The sequence below is a fragment of the Vigna unguiculata genome, chromosome 1 (genome assembly GCF_004118075.2).
Source record: "Vigna unguiculata cultivar IT97K-499-35 chromosome 1, ASM411807v1, whole genome shotgun sequence".
NCBI classification, from domain to species: domain Eukaryota; kingdom Viridiplantae; phylum Streptophyta; class Magnoliopsida; order Fabales; family Fabaceae; genus Vigna; species Vigna unguiculata.
Window position 1 is genome coordinate 25183625 of NC_040279.1, and position 27113 is coordinate 25210737.

Genomic DNA, 27113 nt, shown 5'->3' on the forward strand with positions numbered 1-27113 from the left:
AATTTAAAACATTTATTATATCACAATAAACCAAAATCCACAAACTATAATTGTCGATTACAAATTTCAAGTCTGGTAAGATAAATGTTTACAAAATTTTTAAAATCCATAAAACAAGAAAACATCATAAAAGCTTTTCCTCAAGCTAGCCGCTCTCTGAAACTATGCTTCACCAGCAACACCTATAACATCATTTGCTCCCGTATAACACATTACACGATCATCGCCAAACACAAGCAGATAGGGTGAGCTCAACAGAATAAACGTGCACTACACAAAATAATAAATAACCATACAATATTCCAATTCCAACACTTTTAATTCTCTAAAGTCTCATCACATAGTACATTATTCTCTCATAACCAACTAGTTTCCTTTACCACGCCCCAACGCATCTTGGGAAGAACAAGCAACAATCCTTACCTGTTCACCAAAACTCGGTAAAAGCATTACTTTTCTTAGGACTTACAAGCAACCATCCTTGCCTGCTCACCAAAACCCAGCAAGAGCACAACCCTTACATATTCACCAAAACCCGGTAAGAGCGTTGCTTTTCCTAAGACTCACAAGCCACAACCTTTAATCCTTGACCTCCAAATCTTCCTCTAGACGCCTCTTGATTCTACACCCTTTGATGATTACATTGATCGATCCTTGTTGTCACGATTGTCTACTCGCCCCTCCAACTACAGGCCACCACCTAATAGTCCACACACAGGAATAAATTTGTCACGGCCACAATTCATAACATCAAGTAGAGTTCCCCAATACGAACTGCAGATTATATTTATCCCAAGACTACCAAACTTGTCAAATAACACCGAGGAAGGCAATCTTCCGGAACTCATTTGTACGAGCCACGATTTCGCACACTCCACTAGACTTCCAAAACCACCAGGCTACAACCTCGAGTGGCCACGTGTTACCCCAATACAAGTTGAACTCCTAACATGACCCCAGCAAAGCATCGCATCAAAACCTCCATCCAAAGTTGTGTAGAATCCTCCTCGCAATCCAATTTAGCACCTAGAACCGCCTGGCGCCTCGTTCGCATCGCCTGGCGAAAACTGGTTCAACATCACCTGGCAGGACACTTGGCATCGGGCGCCAGCCCACTGGATTTTGGTCCAGGCCCAGTTCTACGACACACCGCCTAGCGGGACCACTTACGTCGCCAAGCGCCAGCTCTCGGGTTTTGCTCCAAAATTCACTTTATGGTCTATCTCCTGGCGGTTTACACTGTTTCGCTAGATGCCACACCAGTAACTGGTAATTTACTGGTTTTTGACACTCTAGAATAGGTTCCAATGAACCTATTTACACAAGATACTCAATTCACGCAAAACATGCATCCATGACAAGTAATACACTTTCATATCTTTAAGTTGAACTCAAGTACACAATATCACATGGTCATACATAAAACACAATCATATCATTGCTTTCATACATCATGGAGAATCACAATAAATTCACATAAAACCATCAAAACAAAGTGTTATACCCAACACACAATCCTGGACAACCAAACAATATAAAAGCCAGGAAGAACACATAACCATTACCCCAAAATATCGCACGAGCAATAAAATAGTAATAATAATAATAATAATAATAATAATAACAATAACAACAACAATAACAACAACAATAATAATAATAATAATAATAATAATAATAATAATGAAATGAAACAATAAATATAAAAATAATAATAAAATAAAATGAAACAATAATGAAGATTTCTGACGTTGGAAGGACGAGGGGTGCATGATGGTTAGCATCGACTAAAAACCGACCAAAGGATGAAGCTTTCTAGGGAAGCAGATTAAGATCATCTCAAAGTTGGTTAGATGCTGAAAGTGCACCAGGAAAAGGATTGACGTCGTCTTAAAATCGATTAGCATAGAGGAAGATTGGGGTCGCCATGGAGTCGACCTGATGTTGAAGAAGTATTAGTTCTTCGTAAGGTTGACCTAATGCCTCCGATGTGTGGGAAGGAAGAAAGTGGGAAGTAGCTGTTGTCTCTGTATAACCGAGGTTATTACAACATGATAAATGTTGGTGACGTGTCGTGTGTCGTCTGTGGATCGACTTATCAATATTAAGTTGTATTTGGATGAACAAAAGCACGTAAAGATAGAATTTTAGATTATATTAGGCGGTTATGAGATGTATAATATCAAGTATTATTTGAGGGAATATTCTAGTTGTTGTTTAGGAGGATATTTTGGATTATCTTTAATGCTATTATCATGCATTAACTGATTATGTATATTTGTAACCAATTTGTCTTCTATAAATAAAAATGGTACTCCCATGATTAAGGGACGAATAAATTTTGACCTAAGCGAGTCATTAGCTAAGGTTGAAATTTGTCTTTCTATTTGTTTTTATTTGAAGGAAAATAATAATAAAATAAAATGAAACAATAATACTAATAAAACAAAATAATAAGATAAAATAATAATAATAATAATAAAATAAGCAATAATAATAAAAACAATAATAATGATAATAAAATCATAAATAAAATTAAACAACGATAATAATAACAATAATAATAAAATAATAGTAAAATAAAATAATAATAATAATAATAGAATTAATAATAAAATAAAATGAAATGAAAATAATAATAATATAAATAATAATTATTATTATTATTATAATAAAATGAAATTTTAAAAATAATAATAATAATAAAATGAAATGAAACAGTAATAATTAAATAATAATACTAATAAGATAAGATAGTAATAATAAAACAAGATAATAAAATTATAAATAAAATAATAATAATAATATAAATAATTATTATTATAATAATAACAATAACAATAAAATAAAATTTTAAAAATAAAAATAAAAATAAAATAAAATGAAATAATAATAATAATTAAATAGTAATACTATTGAGAAAAACAATAATAATATTGATAAAATAAAACATTAATAATAAATCAATGATAATAAAATCATCAATAAAACAAAACAATAATAATAAATATGATAAAATAATTATAATATTAAAAATAATTATAATTATAAAATAAAATAAAATGAAATTAATAATAATAAGAATAATAAAAATAAAAATAAAAAAATAATAATAATAATCATAAGTGTGTCGTATATAGGGGAAAAGTTGTAAACAATTGCATATAATATAATTAAAACGGAAAATGACAACTCCCTCCTAATATGCACACATATACTCATACTCATACTCATAACATGTGTTCATATATGTGTCCACAATAAATTAAATAATTAAAACATCACATTAATGACATGCAAAAGACCCAAGTCCCCCTCAAATGCACTAAGTGTGTCTAACCACTTGAATTACCACTACTCCTTTATCATAATTCTCTGCATTAGTTACTTTATAGATTCTTTCCCTCACATTTATTAAATAAATATTTATTTATTTACTTAATTCTTCCGGGTCATGGTTGTTATATGGACGAAGAAAAGGAAAAGAAGCAAAACCAAATACCTTCGAAAAAGCCATAGTTAGGAGAATTGTTATACAAGACAATGTAGGGAACCTAAAACTGCAATAAGGCAGTTGGTAACCTATTAATCAAGTAAACAATAGTTTGGAAGGAAAAATCTCATAATTTTAAGGGAAGAGAAGAATGATGTAATAAGGCCAACCCAATTCGGTAATATGTTGGTGTTTTCATTCCACCACACAATTTCGACGATAAGTGTGAGAACAAATTGTGTAGTGTGTGAGATAGTTGCAATAAAGGATTTAAAAGACCTAAATTCACCATCCCAATCAGATTGAAGGCTTTTTATTTTGGTAACAACTAAAGTTCAACCATAAATTTAAATTCTTGAAAAATGGTATAAGCATCAGACTTAAGTTTAAGAGTTGCAACACCACCCAACGCCATTCACTTGCGCCTAGTGCATTTTTGAACCTTGTTAACTAAATTTTTCATAGTCATTTTTTAGTTAAACAAAACCTAAATTATCCTCCTAATGAAGTATTGGGAAAATGACTTAAGATCAAATCCAAGAAAATTATACGTGTTAAGTTTAATTTGCGTAATTTAATCTCGCCAAAAAGAAAATAGAATAAAACAAAACAGGGAAAGAAATTGAAATAAATAAAAGTAATTAAAAGAAAGTTTTGGATTTTTATTCAATTAAAAACTAAACTATCTAAATACATGATGAAATTAAATTAAGATATGAGTGAATGCAATGCATGAGATACAAGGAACCTATAATGGAATCTAAAATGGAATGAAGATGAACCTAAAAGATGAGGCATGCAGTGTAGATGTCAGATACCACTTGTTGTATTAGACCATGAGCAATGTAAAATGAGCTTGACACAAGACCAAGATGATGTGCGTGAATCCCTATTGGCAACAGAACTTAAATTGCAGAAGTGCATGTTAAAACCAGATTTAAATTGTGCACCTGAATGCAATGCAAATTTGTTCAGATAGATGAATGGAAAATGAATTTTTGGAAAAGCAATGGCCAACTGTTATAATGTATAATGACTAAGATAGATAAATGAATGGCAATAAGAAAATGATGTTGACTTGGATGAGATTATGTGAATTATGTGAGCACTAAACTAGAATAGAACAACAACAAACCAGCTTAAAACATATATGTGACAGCATTAAAGTAGCACATAATAACAGCAAGATCAATTCAATGAGCATGAACCCAGGTGGCCATATTAAGCCAGCACGTAACAACAACTACTCAACCAATTTCACCTTAGAAATCAGGAAACTTTTTTATGCAGAATGAGTGCAAAATTTTGGATTTGGAAACAACAACACAAGGCAAATTAGTTTACAAATGCAGTAAATTTACTAAAACCATAGTAGATTTTTTTTTTGGAATAAAATGAGCACTTTAAAAACCAATTGGCAGCAAAATTTTATCTATGACAATAGAGAATCAAAGTTCAAGTTCAGCAGCATAAATCCCAATCAACAATATAGAACAAATTTCATATTGGAACAATTTTAGGATTCATTCATCACAACCACATACCTAATCAATTATGCTAGGTTGGTACTTGGATGCAATGCTAAGCTGCTGTAAGGCCCACTTAAATTCAGTCCTAATGTTTAAGGACTGCCCTAATCTGTTGGGCCTAAGGCTGGCCCATAGGATTTCGAAACCCATTTCTCTTCCACATAAGTTGTTCCTCATCCAGTACCTCCCTCTTTTCTAGCTCTGTTATATTGGTTCCAACTAAGGTTCCTTTTGATAATCTTGTTTCCTTTCTATTCCATTATTTTTCCAGCTCATTAAGCTGTTCCAGGAGCTTTGGTGCTCATTGTTGGGTGTTTACCATTGTTCACTAGCCTCTGTCCAGGTAAAGGAAGCTAGGGTCTATCATATTTTTCGTAAATATGTCTATTTTCAACTCTGTTTCATATTTGTATGGCTTGTGTGCTATTGTGAATGTATGGAATGCATTTATATGCTATTTGGTTTGAGTGGTCTGTTGATGCGTGCTTGAACTAAAGCGAGATCTGATGTTCTCGTCCAAGCGAGCTTGTCTCGTCTAGGCGAGAATAGCAGAAACTGACCCAGGTTGCTGCTCGAGCTCTCACTCAGGCAGGAAGCTTTCGTTTTGAGCGAGGAAGCATCTCGCTCAAGTGAGAACTCATGGTGTCCTGTTGTGGTTCGCTTGGTTGTAGCTCAGGCGAGAGACCTCACCTTTGGGTGAAGAGCAGTGTCGCTCAGGCAAGGAGATCTCGCCCAAGCAAGAACTCGCAAACCTTGTTATGCGTTCCGTTGGCAGTCTCGCCTAAGCGAGGACTTGTTGCTTGAGCGAGACTGGTGCTAAAATTTGTGTTCTTTTCCATGTTTTTGGTTGTTGGTTGCATGGTTGGTTGGAGTGCCTTATTTAAAGTATGAAGTATGTGAGTATGCATATAATATTTGATGTATGGTGCCATGTAGATTGTATGAGATTAAATGGGGATGAGATGTTGCTATGTTGAACATGAAATGGAAAGTCTATATGAATTTTGTGGGATGGTTGGCTATATATATTGGTATGAGATTGGTATGTATGATGATTTTATGCTGGTTGGTGATACATGATTTTGGTGCGGTTTAGGACGTAATTCCATGAATTTCTAGGTGAGATCACATGATGGTCCCTGATTGGTCAAGACGTAATTCCATGATGGTTTCGTAGTGGTGCCTCATGGTCAGGACGTAATTCCATGACCCTTGTTAGTGGGAGCTCATGGTGGTGCTTCATGGTTAGGACGTAATTTCACGAAGGTTTCCTGGTGGTGCCTCATTATATAATTTAGTAACGATTCAAGTAAGGATTGCATCCTGATCAATGGCGGAAGTATGAAGGGACAAGGGGGAGCCACGACTCCCTCAACCATTTTTTTTTAATTTTATTTACTATATATTTAAAAAATAATATTTATAAATTATTACTTTATTTATATTAATTAATTTTATTTTATTTTATTTTCTATATATTTTTAAAAATATATTTATATATTATTACTTTATTTATATATTATTATCTTATTTAAATTAATTTAGTTTGAAAAATCTTTTTTAAAATTTAAAAATCACTTTTTTTTCTTTATTATAATTTCTTATACTTTTTTATTTGGTTTCTCTCTTCTGTGCCTTCATCTCTTTCTCCCGTTTTATTTTCATCTCAATTTTTACCATCAATTTCTTATTATTTTCAAAATCAAATTGCACTACCACAAAATTGAAGAGTTAAGAAACATTTTGGATTGAACAATTTCTTCTTTTGAGTACATTCATCTTTTCCTTTTTATTTTTTAAGCAATATGTTTCTCTCTTGTATGTGGCTTTTCTACGCTCTAGACATGTATGTGTTAGAAATCATAAAATCATGCTTTAATTGTTGATCAAACTCTTCTTTGTGTAGATAGAGCTATTTTAAGCTTTGAAATTGTGTAAGGGAAGAACAAGATTAGGAATTACTCTAAGTTAAAGGAAGTTAATCATTTAGAAGTTATTAGTTTTCTTAAAATATTGAGTCTTGCTTTTAAGATTTAATTTGAAGTATTCATAATTTTATCTTTTTGTAAATAGGTGAGAGGTGAAAAATTTATATTAGAAAAATTATGATAAAGAGTAAAAGAATTGATTCTTTTTTCAAGAGGAAGGCTTGTGATGAAAATGAAAAAAATGCATCTACGTCATCTAAAATTGAGAAACTTCACGAGAATCCAAATATTGAAGAATTTATCAACAATGCAAGAGTTATGTACATGTTTGGCAACAACAAAAAATTCTGAAGTTTACTACTTGATAAATAGATTACTTTGTCTTATCATGACTCTTCCAGTTTCTACAACTACAACTGAAAGATCTTTTTCTACAATGAAAATAATCAAGAACAAGTTGAGAAATAAGATGGAGGCTGAATTTTTAGCAAGCACTATGATAATCTATATTGAAAGGGATATTGCAACTAGTTTCAGCTCTGATTCAATTATTAAAGATTTTAAGTCATTGAAAGAGCGTAAAGGAGCACTCTGAATAAAGGTAACTTTGTTTTTTTATATATTATTGTTGATGATAAACTTTATGTTACTCTTTCATATATATTATTGTTATATTGTTTTGATTCTATTGTCATGAGTGCTTATTTTGAATAAAAAAATGATGTAAAGAAATTAATTTTTTTAATTAAAAAAATAATTTATATATAACAAATATAATTTGGCCCCCTTAGGATTTTTGGTCAAGTTCCGTCACTGATCCTGACACTCTAAAGAGTCAGTTACTCTCACAAAAAGCGTACTGACTCAAGTGGTGAGAGTAGCAGGAGACCCTAGTATTTGACAGGATAATGACCTTAGATGTTTGAAGGCTAACTTTGTGTGTGGTAGGGTGAAACCCATTGGCAATTGGTTCTGCAAAGCAATAGAGGCCACCACAAGTGCAAACATCCATTGAATCCAACTGATTATATGTATCCGGATAATTGAGTGTCTTTGTGGTCATCATATGCTTGGTTGATTTATGTGTCTTTGACTTTTAAGTTGCATGCTCAATTGTATGATAAACATTTTTCACTCTAGCTTACCCTTTATGTTTACTTGTGTGTTTGTGTGTGGTTTTTCTCCTTTTGTGATGATCATCAATTTATTGATGTGAGCAGATGCGAGAACTCCTCATGGTCATCAGGGTGATGGACATTCCGCTGCTTAGCTTGTCTTGGGTCGGATCCTCTTATTTCCGAGTTCTCTTTTAGGGTTGTGGCCCATGTATTACCTTGCTCTTTGAGCATTTATTTTGAATATTGTTGAACTATTATTTTGTCTTGTTAATGGCATCGTAGTGTGCCTCAGCTTTCTATTCCAAGTGTTTTGGATAATTGTTCCAAGTGTTTTGTATAAGTGTAAGAAGTGACATCTCCACTCCATGACAATGCCTTTTTATTATTAAGTGTGATGTTTTATTTAATTATGTTATTATTTAAATGGGACGTTACAACTGTCAAATAAAACAATGCAAAAAATCTCTATACGAAGGTTACAAGATCTAATTAGGAAAAGAGAGAAATTTAATTAATTTGTACAAGATATTACATACTTACATATAGTTTTTAGGTGAGGTTTACACATCTATTTAATGCATTCTTTTTTTTTTTTGTCTAGAATACTTATTAAATAATTTTTTTGCCTAAAGTTATCATATATAGATGGTTTAAACAAAAGTATAGGCCACTCTTGAAGTTTTCACTACGTTGAGATCTAAACATAAGTGTTTATACATAAAAATATATAAATAAGTTACACAAGAAAGATGGTTAAACGAAGAAAATGAATAGTTTTCAGCTTTTAGGAATTAAAAACTATTAGATAATTATCTTTGCGTCGAACATAAGCTATAATAATGTACACAAAAGATAACCCAAGCTCAAACCAACACATTTTAGATGCCTTTCATATTCTTTTTTTATACTTTTACAAGTTTTTGTAAGTAGTAAATTAGCAAAGTTTTAAACAGAATCCACCAAGTTTTAACATTTAAAAATAAGAGCAGAGAAATAAATTAAAAATACTAGAATTAAAGTAAATGAATATATAACAAAAAAAATTATTTAAAACAGATAAAAATGTGAGAGATAAATTTCACTAATTTTTCTACCTTAATCGTATCTCATATATTCGATTCACTTTACTTTTTAAACATTTGGAATTTAATTTAAATTTAATTTTTTTATATAGGGAAATTCTAAACTACTAGTTAAATAGTAATTTATCTTTATAGTTTTTAATAGGCTTAACTGATGATGTTTATATAGTTAATATTTTTTAACAGTACATGTCACGTGTCAACTCCGAATTATTTTTTAATTTTTTTTTTAATTTTTTTAATTTTAAAAAATTATCCATGTGCCAAGTCATAATTGTGTCACGTGTCAATGTCAGTGTCATGTGTCACGTGTGTGGTTGTGTTAATTTTTTTCGTTCAATTTAGTTCCTATATTTGTTATTTTTGTTCAATTTAGTCTATATATTCATTATTTTTGTTTATTTTCGTCCTAATTTTATTTAAAATGAATCAATTTTATCCCTTTCAAATTGACACCAAATTTAATATCTTTTATAAAAAATATACTAATTTATTTTTAAAATTGACATTTTTCTTAATTATTTTTGAAATTCAATTATAAATTGAATAAAATTTTTATATTTAATTGTTAAATAAAATACAATTATTTTAAATATTATAAGAAAATAAATATTAATGTTTTTTTCTAATATTTATCTTATGTTTTTAAAATTGATATTTAAAAATGTTTTAAATATTAAAAATACTTTAGGAAAGTAAAGTAATATTTATAAAATTAACATTAAATATAAAACATTTTAGATTTTAAATTAATATCTAAAATACAATAAAAATACTAAATATTTTAAATTTAAATGTCAATTTTACATATGTTAATATATATATTTTTTAAATATTTAATAATTATAATTTAATAATATTTTACATAATTATATTCTATTTAATAATTGAATCTAAAAAATAAAATCAAAAATTGACACGTATAATAAAAAACATCGTTAATAAAATATTAAATTGAACAAAATTTATAAAAATAAAAATTTAATTAAACACAACAAAAATAAAAAACTAAACTAAATAAAAAATAATAGATAGAAACTAAATATATATTTAAGTCTATTTAATATTAAAACGAGTATATTAAAAACTTTAACATTAGTTTTCGTTAAGATAAAAGTGATTAAAGGTACCCTAAAAACTTCAACAAATGATAATTGGAACAATAAAAAATAGGGTTAAATATGTTTTTGGTCTCTTAACTTTCAGTGAATTTTGGAATTAGTCCATTTCGAAACTTTGGACCAATTTAGTCCTTCATCTTTTGAAATACGTGAATTTAGTCCTTTTAATCAAATTTTGTTAAGTTTATTTGACATTTCAAGCACGTTTCATAATAGTATTTGACTTAACATTAAAACAAAAAATGTGTCAAAAAGTATAAACAACTCAAATACAATGCTGAAATGTGTATAAAATATCAAATAAACCTAAAAAAATTTAATTAAAAGGACTAAATTCACGTATTTCGAAAGATGAAGGACTAAATTGGTCCAAAGTTTCAAAATGGACTAATTCCAAAATTTATTGAAAATTAAGGGACCAAAAGCATATTTAACCCTAAAAAATAAAAGTCTCTTTCAGGCAAAGGCTGCAACATAAAAAGGAAACAGAAGCTGTGACCTTACACTGAAAAACCCACCATGCCTGAAGAAACGACATCGATTGACTACGTCATGGAGGCCGCATCTGGGGCCCACTTCTCCGGCCTCAGACTCGACGGCCTCCTACCTTCCTCCGCCACCGCCGCCGCCACCCCCGATTCAACCCTAGCCCCGGATTCCCACCCGAATCGCCCTTTCGTTATTGGTTATTATTCTTCATTCTCTCCGCACTTTTCCTTCTTTCAATGTTTCAATTCCAAATTTAAGCGAATGCGATTCACGTGTGTGTAGGAGTTTCTGGAGGTACTGCCTCTGGGAAAACCACTGTCTGCGACATGATCATTCAGCAGCTTCACGATCACCGCGTCGTCCTAGTCAATCAGGCACACTTTCATTCTCTTTCCATTTTTTTTAATTTAAATTAATAATAATAATTATTTAATTGATGCTTTTGTTCAGAACCGTAGAGTAAACAATAGAGTATCAATTAAATAACAAATGATATTTGTTGCCAAATGATAAAGAGATGTGTCAAACCTTTCTTTTGATTTTTGTCATGATGCTGGGAAACTTCACTACTATCAAGAAATTTTAAATGATGTAAAAATGAAGACAAAGAAATAGAGGGACTGTTATTTTTATTTTTTCTGAAACTGTGAGAGACTGTCCTAATATCCTTGCATTCAGTATTACTATCATTTTAGTTTTCAAGATATACAGCTTACTTTCGTTGTACTTCCTCCGTTTCAAAACAGTGTTGTACAATAGCTATTTCAGCAATTTAGTTCTGTTCATAAACTATAGTTTTGCAAATGTAAGGTAATATTTGTAATGTTTTTCCAGTTATACCCTTATTAAAACCATTAAATAGGGGTTGGTATTTTAGTCTACAAATGTAGTAGTTAAGGTTTTCCTGATTATTCTAAGTTAAAATAACTATAGTTTTGGAATAGAATGAGAGTAGTTCCTGAACTGTCATTATATTTTAGTGGTAAGTACTGCATTTTCAATTTCAGGAATTTATTTGACATTTTTTTTAATTTCAGAGACTAGTACAAGACGCTTTCCAATTTTGGGCACTAAAATAATTTACTTATTTTTGTTTGTGTGTATAGGACTCGTTTTATCGTGGGCTGAGACCTGAAGAGTTGGAACGTGTTCATGAGTACAATTTCGATCACCCTGGTAATTTTCATTTTCGTTTAAACTCACTGGTTGACTTGAGCGAGTTTAGTTTAGTTCACTCAACGGGTTCCGTTTCTTTGTAGATGCTTTTGACACGGAGCAGTTGTTAGAGTGCATGGGGAAACTCATCAGTGGTCAGGGCGTGCATGTTCCCATCTATGACTTCAAGAAACATCAGCGTTCTTCTGATAGTTTTCGCCAGGTTTCAACCCAAAAGAATGATGTCATTTTGTTTTTGGTTTGTTAGGATTTCTTTTTAGTTGATGTGGTGCTCTTTGCTTAGGTTAATGCCTCCGATGTGATTATATTGGAGGGGATTCTTGTATTCCATGATCAGCATGTGCGGGATCTGATGAACATGAAGATCTTTGTAGACACAGGTTTGTATCTTAATCATTCAACAACATTAGTCATATGAAAGATTTTAAAATGCAGTTGTGTTCAGTGATGCAATCTTTGATGTTGTGGAAAGTTGTGTATAAATTCTCTGCTATTGTGGATCTAATGTGGTTGCGGAGAGTCTTAAAACCTTAATTTTAATCCCAAAATTGCGGTTGTAAACGGTGTTTCAAAACATAGTTGACATGGGAGTTTACAAATTGTTTATGAAAAACAATGTGGAGTATAGTTACTTATTAATTGTGTTGTGCTTCTGTGGATGCTTCGTTGGAAGGCATTTCTTAAGAATATGAAAGAAAGAAACTTCTAAAAACAACTAATACGCAGCATAATTGCTGAGACTGTAGTTATGGTCAAGCCATGAGTTTTATTGTTTGATTATTATAGCAAAGCGTGGTGTTTTTTGTTTTTAATTTGATGGACAGATGGTTTCTTGGACAATATGTAGAATGGAAGAGTAGACTGCATTGCATTCTTGATATTCCTATGGAAATATAACTTTCCCTCTCCTCTTCAAAGGAATAAAATTTAAGTAAAAACAAGGTATACCTGCTTTTCTTTGGCACGAGCAATACCTCAGAATGGGATGCTATATTCCCATGTTCGCATTTCGTGGAATAAAATTGCAAATGTTGAAACACACTATTAGATTAGTATTTTATATGGTAATGGAAGCTCCAAGCTGTGTCTAATTTCATCATTTTTTATTAATTGCTTACAGATGCTGATGTGAGGCTAGCTCGTAGAATTAGACGGGACACAGTTGAGAGGGGCAGGGATATAAACTCTGTTCTTGAACAGGTATGTCCAACAGTTTAATTGGCAAGCATGGATTTACAACTGCTACCTTATAAGGACAGCACTTCTATCAATTTTATCTTTTTGATAAAGTTTCATGTGTGAACAGAGAGAATTTTGTGATCTCCATGATGTGCTATTACTAACATTGGATATTTACCCGTAACTGCTTGTGTTGCTGTTTTTGCAGTATGCAAAATTTGTTAAGCCTGCATTTGATGATTTTGTTCTACCATCAAAAAAGTATGCTGATGTGATTATTCCTCGCGGAGGTGATAATCATGTAGCCATTGATTTGATTGTGCAACATATCCGTACAAAACTTGGTCAACATGATCTGTGCAAAATATATCCAAATGTCTATGTTATTCAGTCTACGTTCCAGGTATCCTTAAACATAGCTTGTTATTTTTTATTTTTCTTTCTCTACTTTTAATGATGTTAAATTTGGAGAAGCATTCAGTGAGACATTCATACTTCTCACACAAATAGATTAGTTACCTTAATGAACCTTAACAAACCCTTGGTATCATAGTTTTTCATTGTTGGTGGAATTGAAATGGAAAATTATCCACTTTTACATTTTTGCAAATCATAGGAATTATTATTTCAATGTAACCAAAGTACTTCGTTTCATTATGAATCTCGAAGAAAGAAAAAGGAATTATTTTGACAAGATATATCATAAAGATATTCTTGCTTTTATTTGAATTTGGATACATGCCAAATGACAGCATTTGATCCATGGAGCTAGTTGACCTCACCTAGTAGGATGCAACTCTAGTTATATTCAAATTCAAATTGGGATATATATATCAAATGGAAGCTGAAATTGGAAATTGAGAACACATTTCAGGGCTACAACTTGTCATTTTTATACAGTAACGAAATGATGCAAATGCATAGACTACACTAAAGAGGCTGGAATATTCATTTAGGTAGGAAGTAACATAATTTGTCTTGTACTTAGTAATTTTTGCTTCCCTTTCCTTTATTTGTGTTTTGAAACCCAAACCAGCTGGTCGAACTGGAAAACTGGTGAACCAGTCAGGTAACCAAATTAAATAAATCACAAATCCAGCTTGAAAAAGACCTGTAGAAAACTGGGCCAACAAAAAAGTTTAACAAATCACAATTTTAACTCTTTCCTTTGAAAGTAAAAGACAATATAAAATATTTGTCATTCACTTTTTTATTATGCATAAAGTTGTTATTGACAAGCTACAAGTTCGCATAATGTGAGGTAAGCCCAATGAGGTGATTTCTGTTCAATGGGGAGATTCTAACAGATTGACAATTAGACAGAGATAAGATTTAGACAGAAGAGAAAATCATGGGCATCGATTTTGGTAAATATCAGATTGGATTGAAGGTGTGTGAGATCCCAGACTTTCAAAATCCTAAGAGAAAACCAGTATTCATTCCTTTCCATTCCAGTGAACATTTCTTTTTTTTTTTCTTAAGCAGATCTCTGGTTTTAGAGCTTTCAGTATTGAATCTTAAAGATGATTTTGATATTTAAAGGAGTAGGATGTATGTGTTGTAGCACTTAACTGCTGTGAAAACACTAGAGGTTGAGAAGCTATATTGCATACTGTGAGGACTCTAACAGATTGTATTTTCAGTTGATGGGCTCAGGTTCGGTGGAAATGGCAAAATCTGAATAAAATATGGCAGACCTTTGTTAAGACTGTGATTAAAATTTTCCAACCAGAGTACAAGTGGTTGGATAGAGTCAACCAGATACAAATTTTCAAACTAGATACAACCAAGAATGGGGGAAAGCTAGAGGGTAGTATGAAGTGTTGGTTCGATAGAGGAATCAATCGATAATTAAAGGCTTTGGAAAGGCTCCCATTTTTGGGGAGGGAGACCATCTTCTTGGTTATTAGAGTGGAGAAACAAATGCAGCTTCATCTTAGCAAAAATGTGGGGAGACAAGAAAGATTGGAATTTACCTTGATAAAACAGATGCAAAGACATGATGAGTACCAAGATTTGAAAATGATATGGACCCACTTATGAAACCTCTTGCACCACAAAAACATGATGGATGACCACCCTAGATCTATGGGTATATTGGACATATATGTCTGATTGCCTCTGAGACTGTTGGTGTAAGACTAGAGACCAATATTTTATTTTGACCGGATTTGCTTATTTTTGTATCTTGCTTTATTCAATAATTATATGTTGCATTTCTTTGATTATGTGTTTCTTTAAATATGATAAAGTCCTTAACTGAAAATTCAATATTTTACTTGGTACTTTGTTGGCTATGGTTATACATTTCAGATAAGAGGGATGCATACATTGATTAGGGACCGAGACATATCAAAGCATGATTTCGTGTTTTATTCAGATCGACTTATACGTCTGGTACTGTATGATTTATAGCTCTGCTGAATTTCTTCCCTTCATGGGTGTTCAGTACTTAGTTCGTGAGACACGATTTTGGTTATCAGGTTGTCGAGCATGGTCTAGGTCATCTGCCTTTCACCGAAAAGCAAGTGATTACTCCCACAGGTAATTATCATATGTCATTGTTCTCAGTCCTGTCAGTTTTTATGTTCATTATAACTCTTGGTTTTTGGGGAATAAGATCTATGCTTTGTGAACTGCAACATGTTTGGTAAAGAAGTAGCAGATCAGCTGTAGTTCACTAATGGAGTTTTATGTTGACAACCATAATTAAATGAAGTGAGGTTCATATTGCAGGATCTGTCTATACTGGTGTTGATTTCTGCAAAAAGTTGTGTGGTGTTTCAATTGTACGAAGGTGAGCATTGAATCAGGTATTAATTTTGGCGAGTGAAGTGTAAATGACAGTATTTTTAGAAATGCAATGATGGAACTAAATACAGTTCCCTTGTTTGATTAGATTAATGGTCTCAATTTTCATATGGTTATGTAGTTCACCAAACATTTTGAGTCTTTAGTAGTACTAAAACTGGAGTTGTTCACTTCAAGACTCTGTTCCTTGGGCTTATTGTTGTACATTGTTTTTGGATTATAGTGGTGAGAGCATGGAAAATGCACTTCGTGCATGTTGTAAAGGCATTAAAATTGGTAAAATTTTGATTCACCGGGATGGAGACAACGGAAAACAGGTAAATGAATTATTTGGAATTAGACATAGATGTATAGGTTCTTTTCTGATGTTGGTTTTCAATGGTAAACCCTTTACTTCTCTGAGCAGCTAATATATGAAAAGCTTCCCAAGGATATTTCAGAACGGCATGTTTTGCTTCTTGACCCGGTCCTGGCCACAGGTTAACACTTGGAATCCTCTCCCGGCATTTGTTTTTTCATTTATATTTTAAAAGCCATTTTTTCTTGAAATTCGTAGGGCAGCAGTCAATGCCCACGATTTTATTCGCATTCTTTGAATTGATGGGAAGAAACCGTGTTAATGTGGTGGTAGTTAAGTTGTACATTATGTTACCGGTATGAATGGTATCTGTTAATGTAGAAATACTATTTTATTGGGAATCAGGGATATGATAATGATGATATAAATAAATATAATTGAATTTGTTGTAGAAGAGACGTAATTGTATTTTGCTAGGTACTGCATGAAGAACCAGTGAAAGTACTGACCCACTAAATTGTTTCTTAACTACTATTTTGGGATGGCCCACTTGTACTAGTCTAGCCGTCCACTGTTCATTTTCTTAAAACCTTATCTTATACTGTTAATATCTTCTGTGTTCGTTGTTGATAAATAGATTAACATCAATAACTTCTATTTTTAGGTAACTCTGCCAACCAAGCAATTGAATTACTCATTCAGAAAGGAGTACCAGAAAACCACATTATATTCCTGAACCTCATTTCTGTGAGTTAATGCCGATGCCTTCTTTATTGCTGATATAATCAGTTATTTGATTATCATTTCACACTGTTTATGGGCCTTTTTGCATTCAGGCTCCTGAGGGAATCCATTGCGTGTGTAAAAGGTTTCCGTCATTGAAGATTGTCACATCTGAGATTGATGTTGAATTGAATGAAGAGTACCGTGTTATCCCAGGATTAGGCGAATTTGGTGATCGCTACTTTGGCACCGATGATTGATCCTGCAGCATGACCAAAGGTGGAGACACCTTTTCGGTAGCAGCTGCGTTGATTAAGAATTCGAAAAGCAGCTCGCTACATTGTATTGAGATGCTAAAAATTCATCAAAACCAGCTTTATTATGATTCGAGGCAGCCAGATTTCAGTAACACCAATGCAAACCTACATAGACGTTGATATACAAGAATGGTTTTCAATTTAGATTAGTCTTAGCATGACGATGTCACCAAACACAAATTGCTTTGCACAATTCTGTCAATCTTGATCCACAATTAATTATGTGGAAAAATATTCACTTGTGATCGGTGCAATCTATATAACAATTAGATCAATCATCGATATATGTTAATTGTGTTACTATATTTCATACATATTCTGGTGTTAGGCCTAATTACCAATGAGACTCCTCTGATGGGTAAAATGCCGACCTGACCGGTATTTATGGGGAGTTATACAAGAGAGACGAGGAGTTGAATAGTAAAGATGAGATTTTAAGTACGAATGATGACATTAAATAAGATGTTGAGAAAGAATAAATGAAAAGGGGAGAGCTCAAAGGTCAAGAAAAACAAGGATAAAGGGGTACTAATGTTAGGGAAAGGCACACCACTTTTTGGTTGTTCTAGTTGATTATATTTTACCTTTTGGTTAGAATATTTTGGCATCAGCGTTAAAATATTTTCGGATGTCTAAATATTTTTATTTTTCCAATACTTATTATCACAATCAATGAGGTGGTAGGATGGAGCGTCCACACCTTATACTATCACGTGTTATTGAAACACACTCTCTTGCTCATGGTCTTGAAACCATATCACTTGATGCCTCTACGATCATTGTTTTCATAAATGCACCTTGTTTTGATTGACAATAGTTCAGGATAACATGATTTTTCCTTTTTTTTTTTTCGTCTACATGATTTTTAAGGGTTTGGTCACCAAACATGAAGCAATCAGTTTCCTCAAGAATAAAGAATACATTCTAAAATTCGATGAGAGCAACCAATCTCTTAAAGAATGAGTAAAAGTCCGATGAGAGCAACCAACCTCCTAAACAATAAAGAAGACCTCTTAAAATCTGACAAGAGCAATCAATCTCTTAAGGAATGAATAAAAATCCAACTAGAGTAACTGGTCTCCTAAAGAATAAATAAGATCTCCTAAAATCTAATAAGAGCAACTAGTCTCTTCAAGAAATGAGTAAAATTTTGATGGGAGCAATCAATCTCCTAAGGAATAAAGAAGACCTCCTAAAATAATATGAGAGCAACCAATTTCTTAAGGAATGAGAAAAAAAAAATCTGATGAGAGTAACCAGTCTCTTAAGAAAGAAGCAAGATTTCAATGGCAACAACCAATCTCCAAAGAAATAAAGATCTCTAAAAATTCTATAAGAGCAACCCATCTATTAAGGAAGGAACTCATACTAAAAACTAAAGCACCTGAACTGGAAAGGAACAAACTAAAGTTCGAGCTCAACTTACTTAGAGGAAAAATGAGCTCAACTAGCTCGAAGAAGGAAGGAACTTATGCCCTAACAGAACTTTCTGCTTCAACATCGTAAGGGGGAAGGGGAATTGTTTTAGGGAAAAGAGGTAGAATGGGTGGGTAAGTGACTCTGGAAAGGGTCTTGAGATACTAAGTTGGCTGACCTTGGGCCCAAGTAAAAGGCCAAGCCCTAAAAGTTTAAATCAAAATGAAAAGGGGTCTTACATTGATTCACTTAATAATTTAAAACATGTATTAAAATTTTAAAATTAAAAAAATATCAATCAAGCAAAAGTTTTATTAAGAACCATGCGATTCTAACTTTTTACAAACAAAAGATTTATTTTTCTCAAATAGTTTTTAAAAAAACTACATAACTCTATTTTTCATAGTTGCATGTTTAGTTTGATTTTTTTGGAAAAAATATATTAAAAAATTACATTAATTTTGCATACTTAATTAGAAGAAAATTGTCTTGGAACTTATGTTATTATATGAAAAATTACATTAATTTTCATTTTACAAGGTTTTGTTTGGACAAATGATAAACATGCTTAATCTGATTAATGATAAGTCTTGAATAATCATAGTACACATAAAAACTTATAAACACTTGTTCTCTTTGTGTAGAGTATGTTAAGTCTTGGTTTCTCTTAAAGAGGATTTCATAATGATATATATACATAAGATATCTTCAGGAGCATGCTTAAAGATGATGCACATAAAAATCTTTTATGAAAAGTCATAATGTCACTATTGTAGAGTTAAGTCCAACATTTTTCTGCTAAAGAGGAAAGAAGCTACCTACCTAAACCTGATAAGCCATGTGTATATTAAAGAAGTTGTGCAAAAAAGTCATGTATTTCTTGTTGCATGGAAATCATCTATGTCCTCGAAAGTGGTTAAACAATAGCCAACAAAGATAAAAGACTCATAATCTTTACAAAACTCAAAAGGGTTTTGCAATGAGTCTTTTTGTCTCAACTTTATATAAAGAAGTTTTCTTTTAAAAAGAAAGGTGGACGTGTTCACTACAATGCTTATGAACTTTGTGTAAAAATGCTTGCAAGCTTTAAAAGTAATCTTAATCCTTTTGTGTGAGGAAGAACACTATTTGCATTCATATCCAATAAGAAAAGTATTCATAACCATGTATCGGCCTATGAACATTAATCTCTTTTAGTGATCGAAACATGTGATCTTGTAAATCACACCCTTTGTAATCAAAGTGTTTTAGTCATAAGTGACTATGTTCCAATCAATACTTGATTTTAACTAGGAGTGGTTGCAGTCTAAAAAATACTTAAGTTTTAGTTAGAACTGGTTGTGGTCTTAAGAATACTAAGGTTTTAATTAGGATTTGCTATTGTTAAAAAATACCCATATTTAACGAGGGGTGGTTAAAGAATACATATTGTAAACCAAAAGTGGATGGGTCCAAACCTTATATACTTTGAGTAGAATCTTGATCATGTTGATCAATAAGTCAACGAAATATGAAATTATCAAATGAATTAGTATAAATACCTTGTTAAAATCTTTATATATTTTATCCATTTTACATTACAAACTAATATTTGAAGGAGAGATTTACAAAAATGATATTTGAAAAAGTGATTTAATCAATTTGTCTATCAATTTGAAATTGTGTTCGACAATTACTCATTAGGAGTTTGACAATGTATCTATCACACAAAACTTTGTGAAATTATCAAGGGATAGACTATTGTAGATCACATTAATTTTCCAATGACGAAAACTAGGTAGTTTAAACCACAATTGAAAAGTTTCATTATTAGCATGATTGTTCAGAGAGAATGTTCCATGATGCATCAATTTATTTGTGGTAGAGATCAAATGGATAAAGTTACAAAGTAAAAAAAAAAAATTGCTTCTTGATTATAGCTTTTATTTCTGTAATAAACATTTAATTCAACATTTCCTTGTAAACTTATCAATCTTGATTATATTGGACACCTTCTTGAATATTCTTGAAATTTTTTGGATATGAAAAATAGATCAAATAATTGGGATTTCTCCATAAATGGATGAAAACGAAGTAGAAGCTTACCTCTAATATTAGTTTGTTGAATAGTATGATATCAAAAATTGAGAAGTGAAAAAAAAAAAACAAGGAAGAAAGAAAATACATTAAGAAATAGGGTTTCTCCATAAATGGATGGATTAGTTTGTTCATATGATACATACATCCATAACTTTCAATTAGATAAAATAATCTATATATACCACATGTCCAATTAAACACATGAAGAAGGTTCGAAAACATAATCTCATAAGAACATTTGCACATAATTAATATCTTATAATTTGTAACTATTAATGTTGAAAAACAGTGGTAATTTTCAGGAGAGTCTAAATAAAGCTTAAAATGTTTTTCACAAAATGGTCTACCAAAAGTTGTAAAGGAGTTTTCTTAGGGTATGTAAAGAATTAATGCAAATGTGTAATGCATAATAGCCGAAAATACCCTTTATATTAGTTTATCCAAAATTTTTACTATCATATTACAAATAATAATAGTGTCATTTTCGACTTACAATATAAATATATAAAGTTTCTTTAAACTATGTATTAAATTTCCTCTAAGATCAATCATAGAGTAAATGATATTTTACAAACCAAATACATAAAACCTATTTTCCATACTATATAAAAGATAAAAGAAGAGTTATTGATTACAAGACTATTCCCTAAAAATAGGATATAAAATATAAATAATCTTTGTATACTGATATACATATAATGGTACAAATATTATTGAAATAAATTAATACAAACAGTGACAGAAGTTAGAGAAAAGAATCTGAGTGTCGAATTAAGACTTTTATACAAGAATTAGTTTTTTTTTTAATTAACTTTTTATTTTATTTACTAAAAACAGACGCACATCATAATAAAATAAAAAAAAATATAATTATTGTTCATTATCATATCATAGTAAAAACTATCATTAAATATAAAAAATTGCCTAATATAAAATAAACTGAAATCATATAAAATAAACTGAAATCGTTGAAGAAATATCCTTACTAATAGATAATATATAAATATAAATATAATTTTAATTTTATATGGTAATATTAAAATATACATAAAAAATAAAATAGAAAAAGTTTGGGAAAGTGACTCCCTTCTGTAGTTCTGTACCATCCCTGGATACCAAAGAAAAAATTTATAAAAATTATGCATAAAATAGTTACACAAATAATAGGAACAAAAAATTACACAGTAAAATGTGAACCGGAATGAACATACTATGTGATTGCTATTCTATTTATTTATTAGTATTGGTAGTTTTATATAAATTAATAAAAAATTAGTATTTTTATATATAATTTTTAATAATTTTAATTTAATTTTTTTCAATACTTTTATCTGAAAAATTAGTTATTAAATATACTATTTATTTGTTATTATCATAAAATAAATAATTATCATAAAATAAATAACACACGTATTATGTTTCCAATAGTATAAATAAATAAAAAATTACATCCATATTTATGTTTGGTTACTATTTTTAAATTTATTGAAACCAAAATAATTAAATATTCAAAATAAAAGTGTTGATATATCAGCCACCCAGTTAAATAAAATTCATATAAACCAAAACAATGAAAGGAAAGTAAGAAACTGAAATTTGAAATTAAAATTCGTGAGACACATGAATCTTTTCCCTCCTTTCTCTAAATTATGTTTTGTTTTCCCTCCAAAAGAGTGTGTAGTATTTTAGCCATTTCCTCTCAATCCTATGTTCTCTTTTTCCTGTTTTTGTTTTTGATAAACCCTAACTCGCCCTTATACTCAAATCAGCCACCGCTGCCGTTATCTCGCTGTTTGGTGGTCAACCAGAGCTCAGAGGTTGGTACATTGGTTGCTTCAATTCTCTTTCTTGCATGGTGTATTTATTCTCTCTGTTAAGATTCTTCTGTAGGCTTGTCATGGTTGTGCATATTTCTCTACTTCTATTTGGCTTTTCTATTTGGCTTGTTAATCCAATCTATTCATTCACTCCTCGTCCAATTGACACCAGAAAATAAAAAATTTGTCTAAATTTTCGTTATGTGGTTTCAACAAAATAAAATAAGCGATTTAATTCTTTCGCAATTCCATATGCTTTCTTCCCATTCATCTGCGATTATATTCTCCTTCTTCTTGTCCATTTTAGTCATTCTCATATTCAGTTATGGATATCATAACGCAATGCATTATAATTTGATTGGGTTCTCTTGTTCTTGTTTCTGGTCCTGCTTTAAGACCGGTATGATAGTACGTGAAAACATGATAGGAGGATGGAGAAAAGGGAGCTTGATTTAATTTTAGTTGAGTTTTGATCTCACTCTTCTGTTTTTATAATCTAAGGGTGAGATTTGTGTTCTTTGGTTTTTGTTTCCCAAATTCCGGCTTTGTTTCTTGTTTTGTTTCTTCTTCTCTATCTCTTGTACTAGTTACAACTGTTGTTAGAGGTGGATTTTATGTGTTCGTCTGTTTATTTTTTCAACTCAATTTTGCAGTAGATAATAATGATATAGTACTGAAGTAATTGATTTTACAGTAAGCTGCATTTCTGAACAGGGATCTTTTGTTGTTAGATTTTCATCTGGATACAAGTAAAACAGATAGATTAGATCCATTAGGTGGAGTTCAAATTGAGGGAGACAAGATGGCTGGCCAATCAAACCATGAGCTTTCACTGTTCTCAGCAGAGGAGGTATGCTATTTGTGTTGTAAAATCTTTCTTTAGTTTACGTTGATTAATATTAATATATATTATGATTTTTCTCTCAGCTTGAGTTCATTGCTGAGGATGAGATCGTTGACATTGTGCCTAATCTCAAAATGGGACCTCTCAATTTCATTTGTGTAAGGAAGAATTCAAACACCCGAAACTGGTTCTATTTTGCAGATGCGTACTCCTTACCTTCTTATTTATTAACAATGAATGACAGGGAGATTTTGGCCCATTTACGCCCCAGATAGTTACTCAAGTACCGTTGTGGTTGGCCATTGCTCTCAAGAAGAGAGGCAAGTGCTCCATTCGGCCTCCCCAGTGGATGTCCGTTGGTAAGCTTTCTTTTTTTCTTATTCCTCCTCCTCTTCTCTCCTACCTACCCTCCTCGCAACAATCTAACAAACAGTGACAATGATAATGCATTAACTGTGGACATATTCATAGGTTAGAGGTGCTGTTGTGAAAGAAATTTGAAGAATGTTTTTATAATTTGTTCATGTTAGTTTCTTCTCTCTTTTTTTATTTTCTGTTTTCCTCCGTATTCATAAACACGGAAAGTCTGTCTGTCATACTATTTTGGGTCCTTTTAACTTTTGAGATTCACTTTATAATGTGTTAGAGATGTTATTTGATTGTGATAAAGATATAATTGATAACTTTTCTGGTGAGCTTTCTTTCTGGCTAGTGTTATTTTTTTATTGTGAATGGTTTCTGGACAAGTACTCTCTGCTGACAGCTTTTTCTGCTGAGTACCGTTTGCTGTAGACATCTTTCTGGCTAATACTATCATCAACTATAAGCAGTTTTCAGTTAGTACTGTTCGCCATGGATGTTTCTCTGGCCAGTATTGTTTAGTACCCACATTTTCTAGTGAGTTTCTTTTTCAAGCCAGTGTTTTTATTCATAGCTCGTGTTGTAAAATCACCGCTGACATTTTGTCTAAGTATTTTTCCTTCCGGTTAGCTTTTTTGGGCCAACCACCATCACAGCCTGAGTACATTTTTTTGATCCCTTCGTGACCTGTGACCATTTTTAACATGCTTGATTCATAATACGTACATTTCAGTTGGAGAAAGTGTTAAATTATCCTGTGAAAGACATGATTTGATCATATTAAATAAGATGTGATAGAAAAAATATCATACTAATTCATATGGTTAGATATTATTTTATGGCTTATTTTTTCTCTCTCTCTTATTTGTTATAGGTAACAATTCACACGACATCATACGATGCTATACAATATACAAAATTCATTATTTTTTTTCTTGATTTCTCTTCTATTTGAATATCTTCCACCGTTTGTTTTGTCACTAATTATTTCATCAATGTGATGACTTCTTTCCTTTTTATTATTTCCTTTCTCGTAGCGGTTAATTGATATGTAGAAGACAGTAGTACCGTTCTTTTTATTGTATAGGTTAAAATTCATGTGAATATTATAGTTGCGTTCTGTTAAACAGTAAATGATGCAAGAAATATAGATGTAATATTTTCCAATCCAATACATTTGTTTGTGACTAGAGAAGTTGAGTCAAGTTTTGGAGGCAGAGCGAGACTCTCAAGAGATGTCAGATCAATTGCCATTTCATTATGTGGAAATCTCAAGACTTCTTTTTGATCAGTACGTTTAGGGACACTGATATTTGTTCTGTTAGATGCAGTTATTTTACTCTACCAACTTACCTTTTCTTCATTAAATTTTCAGTGCCCGTGACAACATTCCCGATTTATATATGGTGAGATCTCTAATAGAGGATATAAGAAATGTAAGGTTTCATAAAGTTGAAACCGACTTGGAGGCATTTAATGGTCGTACAATTGCTGTCAAGGTAATATTTATAGTAGATTCATGCATTTTAGCCAGGATTTGATTATATCTACAGATGTATCAGTGATTTGTTTATTTTTGTTGATTAGGATTTATCTAATACACAACCATATATATGCATTCTTCCTTTCATTTAAATTTAAATTTACAGTAGTCCTTGTTTGAAGGTGATACAACCATTCTCTGTATAACAGTAGTTGACCCACAAGTTATAAGATCTTCTCATCTCAATTGTGCTTCTGCTGCCAATACTGTTAAAAATGGTCTCCATGTAGCTAAATTTGAGGAAACACAAGTGAAAGTTTGAATATAACAATTTCTTCTTTAGCTGTTGAACATTACGACAATGAAAACCTTCTGAATCCAGGATGTTTTATAGTTTGAATCTTAAGTTTCTTTTATGCTTATCTCTGTAAATTGAAGTCACAAAAAAAGACAATTTTACCATTATACTGCGTGACATACCTTATATTGAATACTTTCATTCTACTATAAAAACTCATAATTTTCTCCATAATTATACAATTAAATAAAGATTAAGAGTGGAGAAGGTTTGGGATGTTGATCTTCTTACACTTCATTTTCAATAATTGCTTTGAGAATTGGATTCCTATGTCATTATTCCCCTCTTTGAAGTCTCATTACATGTCTACTTATGTCTTTGATGACCAGTGCACCTCATAATTCTCTGCATACTGCAGATAAAAAATTTGTCTGCCATGGAAGTGAATATTGTTCGTCCATTTATTGGAAGAGCTTTACAAGCATTTTATAAGCATGATAGTCCAGAGTTGATACCAGACCCCGAGAGAGTTTCTGATAGAAGACCCCAAGTTGTCAACAATGCTCCCAGAGTACGTTTCCCTTGCATTCATTATATAGTTTTTGTTTATGCTTCAGATGATAAAGAAATTTATGTGAAGTTTCCTTTTTGTGAATTAAAAAATGACATCACATGGATTATCTTCCTTTAAAAGGAAATGGTTTTCATGCAATTAATATTTGTTTTTGCAGAGACAATTACGTCGATAGTTATTACGTCACATTGGTCAGCTTTAAAGGTGCATAAATCGTGAGAGATACTTCATTCTTGTCTTCTCATAATTTTCTCATAATTATTTGTTAAGAACAGGAAAAAACACTTGGGGATGTACCTGGATGTAGTTAATTTTACAAGCAGAATTAATTATTTAATGTTGTCTCTTGCTATTGAGTTGACTCTCCAAGTTTAGTTGACAATGACAATAAACACCACAACAATTCAAATTATGAAAACAATATTATAAAAAAAATATCATCCCAAGATCAAAGTAATTTAAATATTTTTTCTTATCACCTTACACTGAAATATTAATTTATGCATATAAAATTAATGATAATGTATAGAAAATATTTAGATTTATGTATTATATTTTATAAATTTTATAATTGAAAAATAAATTTTTGAACAATTTTTGAACAATTTTTATTACAAAATATACTCTAAAGTTTTTAAAAGTCAAACATTTCAAATTTATATGGTGACTTTTACTGTCATGTAGAATTATTGTCAGTGAGTTTTATCCTACCACACATAAGGTTAGTCCTCCCATCGTCATATGAATTCTGTGATTGTTCAAAGATTAAGACTTTCTATTACTCTTTCACGTACTCATCCTCCTCTTCTATATAAGTTTGGATGGTTATTGAATCCTTACATCAATGTATACATTAAAGAAACTCAAGTTTAATTCATCTTGAATCAAAGTATACCTTCCTCATGTCAGAATATCATGGTATATGAAAAACACTCCAATACAAAATAATGTATTTTAGAAAGGCTTACTTTTATTCTG

At 31.3% G+C, this 27113-nt stretch overlaps 2 protein-coding genes across 4 annotated transcripts; both read left to right on the forward strand.

The window, feature by feature from the left end:
• The first annotated feature begins 10750 nt into the window (after nucleotides 1–10750).
• LOC114192607 (uridine kinase-like protein 1, chloroplastic) lies at nucleotides 10751–17602 on the forward strand. Its single transcript, XM_028082389.1, has 14 exons — nucleotides 10751–10956; nucleotides 11043–11134; nucleotides 11867–11936; nucleotides 12020–12138; nucleotides 12220–12316; nucleotides 13057–13136; nucleotides 13324–13518; nucleotides 15429–15512; nucleotides 15599–15659; nucleotides 15852–15912; nucleotides 16150–16243; nucleotides 16333–16405; nucleotides 16889–16971; nucleotides 17061–17602. Exons 1-14 carry the CDS (start codon nucleotides 10791–10793, stop codon nucleotides 17205–17207), a joined length of 1422 nt encoding a protein of 473 aa, XP_027938190.1. The 5' UTR covers nucleotides 10751–10790; the 3' UTR covers nucleotides 17208–17602.
• Nucleotides 17603–22326: 4724 nt separating this feature from the next.
• LOC114180606 (DNA replication complex GINS protein PSF2) lies at nucleotides 22327–26472 on the forward strand. Of its 3 annotated transcripts, none has more exons than XM_028066918.1 (8): nucleotides 22327–22576; nucleotides 23291–23426; nucleotides 23504–23578; nucleotides 23665–23779; nucleotides 24972–25071; nucleotides 25156–25279; nucleotides 25980–26132; nucleotides 26293–26472. In XM_028066918.1, exons 2-8 carry the CDS (start codon nucleotides 23379–23381, stop codon nucleotides 26308–26310), a joined length of 633 nt encoding a protein of 210 aa, XP_027922719.1. In that variant the 5' UTR covers nucleotides 22327–22576; nucleotides 23291–23378; the 3' UTR covers nucleotides 26311–26472. The 3 variants fall into 3 exon arrangements, with proteins under 3 accessions (XP_027922719.1, XP_027922721.1, XP_027922722.1); XM_028066920.1 differs by having other exon boundaries at nucleotides 22337–22576; nucleotides 23308–23426; XM_028066921.1 differs by having other exon boundaries at nucleotides 22359–22576; nucleotides 23271–23426.
• Nucleotides 26473–27113: the final 641 nt, after the last annotated feature.

Excerpts from the sequence above, each read along its gene's own strand:
- LOC114192607 (XM_028082389.1), top strand. The coding sequence starts at position 10,791 with ATGCCTGAAGAAACGACATCGATTGACTACGTCATGGAGGCCGCATCT. Across the intron at positions 12,139-12,219 it reads CTTCTGATAGTTTTCGCCAG|GTTAATGCCTCCGATGTGAT; the intron begins GTTTCAACCCAA and ends CTCTTTGCTTAG. Across the intron at positions 16,972-17,060 it reads TATTCCTGAACCTCATTTCT|GCTCCTGAGGGAATCCATTG; the intron begins GTGAGTTAATGC and ends TTTTGCATTCAG.
- LOC114180606 (XM_028066918.1), top strand. The coding sequence starts at position 23,379 with ATGGCTGGCCAATCAAACCATGAGCTTTCACTGTTCTCAGCAGAGGAG. Across the intron at positions 23,427-23,503 it reads CACTGTTCTCAGCAGAGGAG|CTTGAGTTCATTGCTGAGGA; the intron begins GTATGCTATTTG and ends TTTTTCTCTCAG. Across the intron at positions 25,280-25,979 it reads GTCGTACAATTGCTGTCAAG|ATAAAAAATTTGTCTGCCAT; the intron begins GTAATATTTATA and ends TGCATACTGCAG.